Source organism: Candida parapsilosis, contig 005569, assembly GCF_000182765.1.
Source record: "Candida parapsilosis strain CDC317 annotated contig 005569".
In the NCBI taxonomy this organism is placed as follows: Eukaryota; Fungi; Ascomycota; class Pichiomycetes; order Serinales; family Debaryomycetaceae; genus Lodderomyces; species Lodderomyces parapsilosis.
Genome location: NW_023503278.1, coordinates 2,097,485 through 2,109,584, shown reverse-complemented (window position 1 = coordinate 2,109,584; position 12,100 = coordinate 2,097,485). Strand labels below are relative to the sequence as shown.

The following is a 12,100-nucleotide window of genomic DNA, read 5'->3' as shown; positions in this document are numbered from 1 at the left end:
TTGTTATTGAATAAAACAAAAAGATTTCGGAGGAATAGCACGGGGATATCCATTATTCTCTGAAAAATTAGTATTTACCAGTCAATGACTTCGTGGGGCGGCATTTTTTATTTGTGGGGAGGTTTACAAAGAGATATTATCGATACATCATAAGATTCAGTTAATTTTTGAAAATGCTCGGAATATTATCGCGTTGTTTCTCGGATTAACTAAATTTCTGTTGTTCTATCTATTCTTGTCTAAAAAGCAATACCATTTTCCCCCACCCTCTGAGCATAAATTTCTTTTTGAGAGCACTCCTATACAATGGTCGCTCTAACTTTGAATGAGAAAATTCAGTAGATTCGAGCATTCGAGAACAATAACAAGTATTAGAATTTGCTGATACTCGAAATATACGCCAATAAAATAGCACTCACTAAGATAAGTACTATTTTGTTTGTATTGATCCCCCACACATAATGATCTATACTATCAAAGCTCGGTCCATAAATTACTCCAAGCTTTTGCGATAAATGTGCCGAATGTATACGCCTCGTAAGGGTTTGTAAGGTCTCCTGTTATTTTGTTGGGGAAAGTTTTGGTCTCAACAACTTCCATCCCCTAAAAGTTAAACCGCACCGTCTCCACTCACGCGGGGTAGACACGAGAGACTGTAGACACCCTTCCGTGATGGATCGCTGTTTCATCACTACTCTCTACAACAACACCAACAGCGAGGTAACATTAGCCGATATGAAACTTTCACTGCCGGAGAAACTTAGACAAATGGGGGTTCATGTCAAACTATATGAGAAGCAATATTGCTTCCCCTCTTTAACCACACACAACTGTGACCTTTTTCCCTCCCGATTTGTATTCAAGCTCCAACCCCAATAAGGTTTAAGTTGGCATGCATCCACTGAATTGTTGACACAAAACTAACCAGCAAAGATCACCAAAAAAAGTTTCTGTTCTCACTCCATGTATGTGGAGTGAATGTTTCAAAGAAGAGTGCCTGCAAACAAAACTAAGACGAAGAGAGAAAAGTTTCTCATAAACTTAGTAAAGAAGATGTATCATTCTTCGTGGTTATCCTCTCATTGTTAACAAGACCAACAAAACAAGAAGCATTACGTAGAACTAACCACTCAACCAAAAAACAAAAGGAACAAAGACCGACCAAAATTTTTACGAGACTTGTCAACTAATGGAATGTGGGGTGAAACAATAGGGTATTGTTTATATGACACTTTAGTTGTCTTTTGTAAGCACTTTGTACCTTTCATTGAAAATCCAAACGTATAATAAAAATTGTAATTCTCCGAGCTTTTCGAAAAAAAAACTTAAATTATTTGTGAGTTTTGGTGCCAAGGGTCAAAGAAAAAACTAATCAACCCTACAGATTTAGCTTTTCAGCATATACGTATGTACAAGGGATTTAATTTCATGTGGAGCTCGTGATGAAAACTGCACAACAGTTTAAAAGCTGATTTAACACTGTCCACAGTGATCAAATGTTGAGTTTCAACCAATCAAATGTCACCAAGGAGCCACTCACAGCCAGTCTACAGATGAGTTATTTTACCCTGCTTTGCATTTTTCCAGTTCTTTTCACATTGAAAGAAAGGTTACAAAAAGAGAAAAAGAAGAAAAAAATGCACGGCTCGTTCATTAACTCATTCATTTATACTTCTCCGCCTTTCGCTGCTCAATACAATCAAACAGGACAATTTCTTCTTCAAATGGTGCTTTAGTGTTGATACAAAAGCTTATTTTTCAAATAGCGGAAGAACCAATTTAGCTGCAAAATAATTAAATTGAGACGCTCATACCGACTTTAATATAAATACTCAGCTGAATCCCTCTTCTTCAAATGAAAAACAGAGCCACTCCATCAACCAAAATAAACACATATTCAAAAGATGGGTGATTCCAATGATGATGTCTACGAGATCAAAGGGGATGATGTGAAGGTGATTCGTGCCGCTTCAGTATCAAGTGAACTTGATGACAAGTCAACTGCCGCAGCTACTTCAACTGCTGATGTCGATGACTACATTTCCAAGTTTTTGGAGATGTCGGAAGATGCTCGTGCTGATGACCAAAGAGAAAAGACAATGACTTTGAAGGAGGGGGTCAAAACGTTCCCCAAGGCTATTGCTTGGTCATTGATTTTATCAACGGCGTTGATTATGGAAGGGTACGATACAAATTTGTTGACGAGTTTTTATGCTTATCCTGGGTTTAGAAAGAAGTTCGGTGATTATTTTCCTGATATCAATGATTATCAAGTGCCAGCAAGATGGCAAACTGGATTATCTATGGGTTACCAATGTGGCCAATTGATCGGGTTATGGTGGGCTGGTATATTCGCTGACAAGATCGGGTACAGAAAGACATTGATGCCGGCATTAGCGACTTCTATCGGGTTAATCTTTATTCAGTTTTTTGCTCCAAATCGTGAAGTATTGCTTTTATCTTATATCTTATTGGGTATCAATTGGGGGTCTTATCAAACAATTACTGTGACCTATGCATCAGAAATTGCACCGGCTAGTTTGCGAGTGTATCTAACAACCTATGTCAATGTGTGTTGGGTTTTTGGTCAATTGATTTCTGCTGGGGTTATCAAAGGCATTTCGAACATGAGTGATCCTCATGCTTATCGTATTGCTTATGCTATCCAATGGATTTGGCCAATTCCAATCTTGATTGGTGTATATTTGGCCCCAGAGTCACCATACTTCTTGGTCAAGAAGGGAAGATTACAAGAAGCTAAACATTCATTGATGAGGTTATTGACTACTAATTCCTATTTACCAGAAAAGAGTTTAGTTGTCGAGAGTATGGTTACCAAAATTCAATTGATTGTTAGAGAAGAAGATGCCACTAGCAAAGGGGCAACTTTCAAAGAATGTTTTACTGGCAAAAATTTCAGAAGAACAAGAATCGCAGGAATTACTTGGTTATTTCAAAACATTACTGGTTCAGCATTGATGGGTTACTCAACTTATTTTTATGAACAAGCAGGATTGGATCTTTCCAATGCTTTCACGTTCTCCATCATTCAATATTGCCTTGGTATCATTGGTACATTTGGCTCATGGTTTTTGTCACAAAAGCTCGGTAGATTCCCGATTTTTTTCGGGGGATTGTGCACACAAGCTGTTCTTCTTTTGGTTACTGGTGGGTTGGGCTGCGCTTCATCCACTGGCGCTAGTTGGGGTATTGGGTCCATGTTGTTGGTTTACACATTTGTCTATGACTTAACTGTGGGTCCAATGTGTTATTGTATTGTCCCCGAAATGCCATCAGCCAAATTGAGACAAAAGACAGTCATGTTGTCAAGATTCCTTTATAATGTTTCCGGTATTGTTGTTGGTATTCTTTCCAGTTATATGTTGAATCCAACTGAATGGAACTGGAAAGCCAAGACGGGGTTCTTTTGGGCTGGATTTGCCATTTTTGCTGCCATTTGGACTTGGTTTGAATTACCAGAAACCAAAAATAGAACTTTCGCTGAATTGGATAAATTGTTTGAACAAGGTGTACCTGCTAGAAAATTCAAACATACTATTCCAAAGACTTTTGATGCTGGTGAAATGATGGAGAAATTGGGTAATAATGGTATCAAAAACATTATTAACGAAAGAGAGCATATTGAATATGCCGATGATGAGTCAAGATAATGAGCTAGGAGTAGCGGATTTACAATCTTCATATTTTAGAAATTCAATTCTTTCAACAAAAAACAACTTTATACGTTTAGTTCAATTACAAAGCATCCATCGTGTAGTCATACTCAATCCCTGGGATCACACTAGCAACAAATTTGAGAAAAACCACTAAATATTGATCAACTCTGATCCCTTCTGCTTCTGGTTCTATATTTTCAATAGATAAATTCAGCAAATCTTTCTCCACTTGAGTTTCCTTCTTTTTTCGTTGATGACTCATGAGCACTTTCATGACTGATGAATGCTTGCAAGGATGTATTGATACGGAAGTAGTGTTGGAAGCCACGGGGAGATTTTCAATAGTCACCGTCTTGTCTTTGTAGTCGGCGCTTATATCTTCGTACATTTGCTTTGGCAATAGTGGTATACCATTTGAATCAAACCCAACAAGGTACATTTTCGGCACTCGATACGATGTCGAGTAGGTGATATACAAGTCATATTTTCTGAGCTGATTGTTTGAATCGTATACAATATCCAAATCATCAAAATCGTGGTCCAATTCATCCGCTTCTTCGGCATCGTTATCTATCAAATCATCTATATCAACAATTTCTTCATTTGCATTAGTTTGAGCACTACTTTCAATCAGTTTCCCAGCGGGTTTGTTTGACTTGATTAAACCATATTCTTCGTCCTCTTCGTGCTTGCCCTTTTCGCCGTCGTCATGACCACTACCTACGACCACTCCATCATCATCATCCTCCTCCTCTAGTTCTCCTTCAAAATTAGATGCCCTCACACGACTAGGCACATGTTTAGTGACCAATACTTGTTTATCTGGAGGCAAAAACAGTTTTTGTAATTTATCGGGGCATCTGCTCCATTGCCAAGTGGGGAACTTGTATACCAAGTAATCACCTGCTTGAACAAATTCTTCCGGGCTAATCTCTCCCGTAGTGAGGAAATTAGAGTTATGGTTTATGGGGGTGAGGTATTCTCGAAGTGATGATAGCTTTGATCTGAGCATTGTGAAGATGGAGTTGAATGTGTTCTCAGGAGAGTTGCTCCTTCTCTATCACTCCGTTCTTTTTTCTTCTCGTTCTTGTTTGTTTCCTCATTTTTTCTTATCTTTAAGATAGCCTACTTTTGTGTAATGTAATGCCTAGAAAGTGTCGCGGCACGTGCAATTCCTCTTTCGTCAAATGGTCAACAAAAAGAACTAAAGAAGAACTAGTTAATGGGGGCAAGTTTCTAATTGAGCATCCCTCGCCGGAAGCACTGTATTTTTGTTTCAAATGAAGAAGCAATATGGCTGCAACGAGGCAATTTTTCGAATTTTGCGTGTAGCCTTTGTAAAATTAGTAGCAAAACCATTATCTACACAAGAAACACCTTTCATTTTATCCATTTTTCACATTCAGGAGTCAGGTGAGTTGTAGTTTCTGAAGTCGCTCCTCAGGACATGTCCATCGCATTTAATGGAACTCAATAAACTTATGTAGTTGTTTGTAAATTGCGTGTTCAAAAGTTTACCATGATCTAGAGAAGTGACTTTCACTCAGAAGATCCCATCTGGATGTATCATTAAGAGCCCATGCATAAAGTCTGTGATGCCGCATTGCAATGTTATTTGTTTATTTACATTGCTGGATCTGACATCTTTCTCTACACTTCGCCATATATGTCACAATTTGTATTGTTTGGAAACTGTAAACAAAAAGAGACACACCATCAGCCCAAAAGGGTAGGTTGTGGTAGTACAATGCTAAACGATGAACTAAAAATATTACACACACACACAAAACACAAAAGCTTTTTTTCGCGACACGTAATGGGGATATAAATCGTCATCATGGTATATGATATCAAACATACAAGGAATAATACGTCCCCAAATCAACATGATCAAGTAATAAGGTTGCACCTTCTAAGCGGAAGGTTACGACTGTCTAACAGTTACGTTTGAGCCATCTATATAGGTCGTGTGCGTGATGTATAATCTGAGCTTTTGTATCACACTTTAACGCGTTTCTTTTTTTCTCCTTGTGCTGTGCTGTTCTGTGCTCCTAGTTCAACTTCTTTTGTTTGTTATTGCGTAATAGCTGTTGTCTTACCTCCGAGAACTCACAATCTCCAATACGTGATTATTACTATTGATTCCCTAACACAAGACAGTCACAAGACCATTTGACTCGATCTTTTCGTATTCAAATTTTCAAGTCAAAACAACAACCACAGACAACATGCATAAAATGTAAACGATCTCAAATGTCAAACGTTTTTCATCAATCACCTCTTAAAACCTACCTCCCACCTAGAGATCTACATTTTTGTTGTTTGTTTGTTTGTCAATTGACTTCATCCAGCCATTCCTTTCAAAAAGGGTAATACCCAACATGTAAATATTAAAGCAGGTAGAACTAAAGAATGTATGTTGTTGTGTGGTTTTGTCTCACAACCCATGCATTCCTCTGTCTCTATTTTTCTCGAGTTCATGTTTTTTTGTTTGTTTTGATCGATGCCCAATTCAGTAACCAAACAAAGACACAAAACACCAAAATTATTACTACAACAAAAGCGAAAATAGGTAAACCCTCCAGAAACACCAAAACTCTAAACTTAGTATTTGTATATACGCTATACTATTTTTCATCCAAATCCATTCACTTGTTTTGAGCAAAAAAAGGCTAATCAATTGAACTCTTTTCAATCCTTTTTCAACAACACCCACCGCCTTCTACGTATCTCAGCGCTAGTGGAAAAGGAGAAGAAGCCGACTGCTGGTAATTCAAAGTAAGGGAAAACTACAAAAAGAAGACGCGCTAGTACCCGGAAAGACACGCTTTTGGGAAAACAATTTACAAAAAATGCCAATGGTAACTAACAGAACAGCATTGTCAACAATTGGGGATGGTCAATTGAACTCAAACCGGTCCTTAAACTCTTCAACGCCATTAGCCAATAAACAAACAACAACTTACATTCGTCAAACCACTGACGACTTCAAGTCGATGTTTAGTCTCACACCAAGTAAACATAAAAGAAAAAGATTTCCTGATATGGTCACCAAGTCATTTTCAATTGAAAAATCGGGCACATACTATAACAGCAAGAGATCACCAGCAATGGCCAAATCAATCAGTTTCGCAGAGTACAATACAACATCTGATACTTCTCCTACTTTGCGTTTGAAATCATCAACCTCAGCATTCAAGAACGATAAAGCTGGTTTGGCCGCTACGAAATTGAAGTTGAGATTACAATTTGCTCTTTATAAAGTACAACAAAACAAACCAATTTCAACGAGCACCACCGCCGGCACCAACACTATCACTGCCACCACCACTACTGATACAGTACCCAAGAACAATGACAAACTTGCTCAACTTAACTTCTTGAACCCAATTTTGAGTCCTTCGGCTTCCAAAAAGGGAACACCAACTGCATCACCAAATTACGAAATACATACAGCCAAGGCCATGTCATCATTACTCACCCCACCAGAACCTAAAACTTACTACACCAAATCAATTAATGTTAATTTGCAATCAGGAACAAGAGTTCCCTCTTTATCGACAACAACATCATTGTCAAATGTTGCTCAAAGCAAAACCAAAAAGAGAGATCAAAAATTAAAACTATTTCAAATAAAGAAAAACAGCATTCATTATTCAAGTACTCAAAAGAAACTACCATTGATTCGTGAAAAACAAGTCAGCAGCACTACCACCAATAATAACGCAGCAGCACATTCCGCACCAAGCTTCAATATATTTTGTCCTTCCATTAGCATATACGGTTCAACGAACTCGTCATTCAATGCCCATTCTCAAGCTACCCATGACCATGCTCCTGTCGCCCTTACTTCGACTTTAAACACAGCATTACCAGCAATAACCCTAAATCACAAAACACAAACACAATTGCCACCAATCAACAAGATTTTGAAAACACCAATCAAACGCGCTAATCTTTCGCGTTCATTGAGGTTCCAACAATCATTCAATAATGCAGCACCTTCAGTCGTTCCCACCACTGCTTCTGCTTCAAGAATGCCTACTACTGTAGACGACACTATAGATGAAGATAACGATATGACAATGTTGCAGAATTCTACACTTCACAACAATACTACAATTGATCAACAAGAGTCTATCGACGAAACCAGAATCGCTGATGACGATGACAATGATGATGATGATAACGACGAGGATGATGGAGAAGAAAGGGAGAAAAAGACAGTTTTAACGTCGTCGCCTTTCCATAATAACACTTTGGGTACACCAAACAGTTTCAGCGTGGCCAAATCATTATTACAATTGGGTGGCCACAGAATGTAAAAAGACACGAAGAAAAAAAAAAAACAAAAAAAGAAAAATACGACTCCATTAACGGAATAAAAAAAGTCATTTTGTTTTAATTTTTATTTAGTTCCTAACGTTGTATCAACTACATTGTCGTTTAAAATCAGTTTAGAACATCTTTTATTAATACAGTTTAATTTAAAAAGTTTCACTTACTTTTATATTGCATGTATCGCGTTTGTTTTGGTCTCTCTCTATTGTTTATTTTTTTTTTTGCAACAATGCCTCATTCGGTAGCGTATAACATCCAACTCAAAATTTTCCATTCAACAAATTCTTAATCATATCTTTAGCGGTATAGTACGACGTCAAGTAGAAAGTGTAGAAATCCAATGTTGAGCTCAAAGTATCCAAAAGACCAAAGGGCAACATTGCCGGAATCCAACCTTGGGCCAATTCCAATGCAAATGATCCACCAGGCATGGCGTATTGTTTGACATGACCCTTGGGTAAATGATGTTGATCACCAGGTTTGTACACTTCCGGTTCCATACTACCAGGGTAAGCGGCCCTTTGTTCACCACTCAAGATCGTAAAATAATCATCAGCGAAATGAACTCCCGTATGGCCTTCTGTCCCTACTGCAGTTCCGAAAAAGATCAAGTATTCAGAAATCGACGCATGCAAAATTGTCATTTGCCCCATTGCTCCACCAGCATTATTGTAAAACCAGTCATTGAAATTCAAGTCATTGATCAAGTCAGGGTACTCTTGCTTGATTCTGGGGGCCAAGTCAATCATTATTGCAGTGGCATTTCCATCTGGGTGGTCTTTTAATACATCTTGCACCAAGTTTTGCAATACGACTTTGTCAAATCGGTAGTTCGTTGGTAGCCATGTGTGGAATAAGTAGTTGAATATAGCATAGAGGGCGATGGGAATCAATCCGTAGAATAGCACCTTCATCGTGTCGTATGATTTGATATATGAGAAAAGAAAAAGAGTGGTTTACGATCTGAAAAAATAAAAGAAAAAAAATTATCGCGTAAATCCTAAACGAGCTCGGGAATGAGATTGGGGTATCGCTTGAGGAGATATGTCAACAATTTTGGTAACCACTGGTGCTACAGTCACATTTAGGCAACTAATTGAGACGGTAGTCAGTGTCAAATTTGTTCTATCCTTGATTGATTTGGGCGTCACGAAGTTACTCATACAATATGGCAATGAAATCAAAGGATCACAACATATCAGTCGCCAATTCTTTGAATCACAATTGAAAAAGAGCAACATCATTGAAAAATTTGGGTTCACAGTAGAGAACAACACCACAAATGATACAATGATGCTAACCAATAACGACATACAAATCACCGCGTTCCCTTTTTCTCCACACATTCAAGACTACATTAACCGGGCCGACATTATAATTTCACACGCGGGAACTGGTTCAATCATCGATACACTACGTAATCACAAAAGGTTACTTGTGGTGGCTAACAATCAATTGATGGACAATCATCAAGAAGAAATTGCCAATGAATTTGTTAAAATGAATTATTGTGCCAAGTGCAATTGCAATGATGATTTTAAATCGATATTGGCAAGTGTGCAAGCCCATGAGTTTGCGAAGTTCCCCGAAAGTGATGGCCGTATTTTGGAAAGTATAATTGCTGAAGAATTGAGTTGAAGAGCAAGGGGATTGCGATCTTTGGCGAGAGGGACGTGTTATATTGTCGCAATAGAGACGATAGATTTACGCTGTCAATGCAGATCTACACACGCACACATGCACATAGTAGCTCAGTTTCATCTCTGAGATTGGCTATTGCAAGTATACAGCCATAAAAAGTCAATGCGGGGGGGGGGGGGGAATTACCTTACACAACTACCCGTATATGCATTCGGCATCTATCACAAGGTATCCTCAATCATACTTGGAATACTCTTTCGAAAATTGTCTAAGAGTTTTTTCCTTTCCGACTTTAGTGATCTGATCCTCATCTTCTTTATCCAACTCGAAATCGAAAATTTCCAAAACATCATTAATACGTTCCTCTTTAGAGGTTGTAGTAATGGGCAAAATACCTCTTTGCAACACCCATCTCAATAAGATCTGACCTTCATTTCTCTTGTACTTTTCTGACAATTTTGACAAAACCTTATCCAAGGGCCCAGGTCTTCCTTGAGTAATTGGGCCCAATGGACCATAAGCTTCAATAAGAATTCCTTGTTGCTGTGAATATTCAACAATTCCTGGAGTTTGGTCTTGCAAGTAAGCACTAAATTCAATTTGATTAACCACTGGGATCGAATCGGTGTTGGCATCCAAGATAGATTTCAAATTCTCAATAGTGAAATTGGAAACACCAATATTGCGAGCTAAACCTTCGTTCTTGGCTCTTTCCAAATACCTCCAAGCTTCAACCAAGTCGAACCCGTGAGATTTTTCAGAAATGTATGGGAAATGGATCAAGTATAAATCGACATACTCCAATCCCAAATCTTCCAAATCAGCCTTTAATGCATTGTATGGGTTTTGGTGTTTCGAGTGTTTTCCGTCATAAGTATGGTTACCCGAATTGTATTTGTCAGTGATGAAGACATCTTTTCTGTTTAAACCAACGTTTTTTAAAGCGATTCCAATTTCCTTGTTGGTACCGTAAATCTCAGCACCGTCAATGTGCCTGAACCCACTTCTCAAAGCAAGTTCCAAAGTACCAATCAATTGCTTGTCGAGATCGTTGTGGCCGCGCTTAAAGTATTTAGTTCCAGTTCCAAATGCAACAGCTGGGATTTTGTTTCCGTTGGATAATTTAAATTCTTTTCCAGCAAGTGACATTATTATTCTCTTGGGACGTATTTGTTAATATCTTTGGTAATCTTAGTGATGGGAGTGTCGAGTAAACGTACTTGTTGTTTTGATAAGTGGCGTTCAACTGGAATATAGTAAAAACGGGATTAATTGAGCAAATAAAGACACTTTTCACCCTCCTTTTATAGTAATCTGTCTAAATAGTGGTATATTAAGCAATCTAAAAAATATCCACACTAAAGGAATCTTTGTGTCAAGAAAAACATACATACTGTGTCAATCCTTCTTCGAAGATCCAGAGCCACACAAAATCGGAGACCTCCTTTTACTTTTTATTCTTCAATATTCCAAAGTGTGTTTTGTGTGATACTCATAGTGGGGAATTGCTATTGAACAACTCGAAAGAAAAGATGCCTATTTGGTCTCTACTATGGCCTTTTTTGTTTCGGTCCACGATCTCGGGGACATGTATTGTGGTTGTGAGGCATGAAACACCACAACCGGGCACTTTGATGGTGATGTATTTTCAACAATAAAACAAAGAAAAGCTTAAACCAACTTTGATTACAATTGGGTTTACGTTGGCTTACAATGAAGAAAATAGTGCGATACAGCGAAAGACGTAACAACAATAAGTATAGGTGAGGCTCTCAGTCATTGCCGATCTGAACTTCGGCACGAAAAGACAATACATGTCAAATCAGTGTCGCAAATTTGTAACAATCAGAATGCGACATAGTAATAGAGACTTTATACTTTGAGTCGTTGAACAATGCAATCTAATCGGCCCAACTAAGCCAATGCATAATGACGAAACGTACTTGTAACCTCAATGTGCTTTGCTGAGACAAAAATCATGCTACGGTAAGTTTCTTGCCGACGCACAGAGACATAGGATGTGCACCTGTATGATCAGAATCGATCATGCTCTTTCAGCATTCATCTGAAAATCCATCTGCTATTTGTGAGCCGCTTCTATTCGAATTCATACAGTTAGCTTCAAAGTTAAAGCAATAGTGCACTAGCATGTTATTTGCATATCGTCAAAAGATGTCGTGAGGAGTACAAAATTAGAACTAGCTTCGCCTCTTTTAGTGGAACATGACGTGCACAATAAATCAATTTAGAGGTCCCGGATTAGTATATGTATTCCGTTGTGACTCTCAATGGGCATCAAGTAAAGTATTGAATTTCTGATATTGAGTGCCAGATCTAACCACTGTTTGCAATCTTTGAACAGCTTCTAAAAATAAAAAACAGGTAAATTACACCAAAAAAGTTTTATCTCTTTGATTTGAAATCTCATTACACAAGAATAG

General features: G+C 38.1%; 6 protein-coding genes across 6 annotated transcripts; 3 read left to right on the top strand and 3 right to left on the bottom strand. All coding sequences in view use genetic code 12, as the record gives it.

Moving 5' to 3' along the window:
* Nucleotides 1-1,904: 1,904 nt before the first annotated feature.
* On the top strand, nt 1,905-3,671 carry CPAR2_109920 (uncharacterized protein; the record flags this gene model as incomplete). The annotated part of the gene is made up of 1 exon (XM_036807281.1): nt 1,905-3,671. The coding sequence occupies one exon, from the start codon at nt 1,905-1,907 to the stop codon at nt 3,669-3,671; it is 1,767 nt and encodes a 588-aa protein (XP_036664133.1).
* Nucleotides 3,672-3,756: 85 nt separating this feature from the next.
* On the bottom strand, nt 3,757-4,689 carry CPAR2_109910 (uncharacterized protein; the record flags this gene model as incomplete). Its single annotated transcript, XM_036807280.1, has 1 exon — nt 3,757-4,689. The coding sequence occupies one exon, from the start codon at nt 4,687-4,689 to the stop codon at nt 3,757-3,759; it is 933 nt and encodes a 310-aa protein (XP_036664132.1).
* Nucleotides 4,690-6,529: 1,840 nt separating this feature from the next.
* On the top strand, nt 6,530-8,002 carry NRM1 (Nrm1p; the record flags this gene model as incomplete). The annotated part of the gene is made up of 1 exon (XM_036807278.1): nt 6,530-8,002. One exon carries the CDS (start codon nt 6,530-6,532, stop codon nt 8,000-8,002), a length of 1,473 nt encoding a protein of 490 aa, XP_036664131.1.
* A 276-nt stretch (nt 8,003-8,278) lies between these two features.
* Nucleotides 8,279-8,932, bottom strand: ERG2 (C-8 sterol isomerase; the record flags this gene model as incomplete). The annotated part of the gene is made up of 1 exon (XM_036807277.1): nt 8,279-8,932. One exon carries the CDS (start codon nt 8,930-8,932, stop codon nt 8,279-8,281), a length of 654 nt encoding a protein of 217 aa, XP_036664130.1.
* A 130-nt stretch (nt 8,933-9,062) lies between these two features.
* On the top strand, nt 9,063-9,656 carry CPAR2_109880 (N-acetylglucosaminyldiphosphodolichol N-acetylglucosaminyltransferase catalytic subunit; the record flags this gene model as incomplete). Its single annotated transcript, XM_036807276.1, has 1 exon — nt 9,063-9,656. The coding sequence occupies one exon, from the start codon at nt 9,063-9,065 to the stop codon at nt 9,654-9,656; it is 594 nt and encodes a 197-aa protein (XP_036664129.1).
* A 237-nt stretch (nt 9,657-9,893) lies between these two features.
* CPAR2_109870 (aldo/keto reductase) lies at nt 9,894-10,808 on the bottom strand (the record flags this gene model as incomplete). Its single annotated transcript, XM_036807275.1, has 1 exon — nt 9,894-10,808. One exon carries the CDS (start codon nt 10,806-10,808, stop codon nt 9,894-9,896), a length of 915 nt encoding a protein of 304 aa, XP_036664128.1.
* Nucleotides 10,809-12,100: the final 1,292 nt, after the last annotated feature.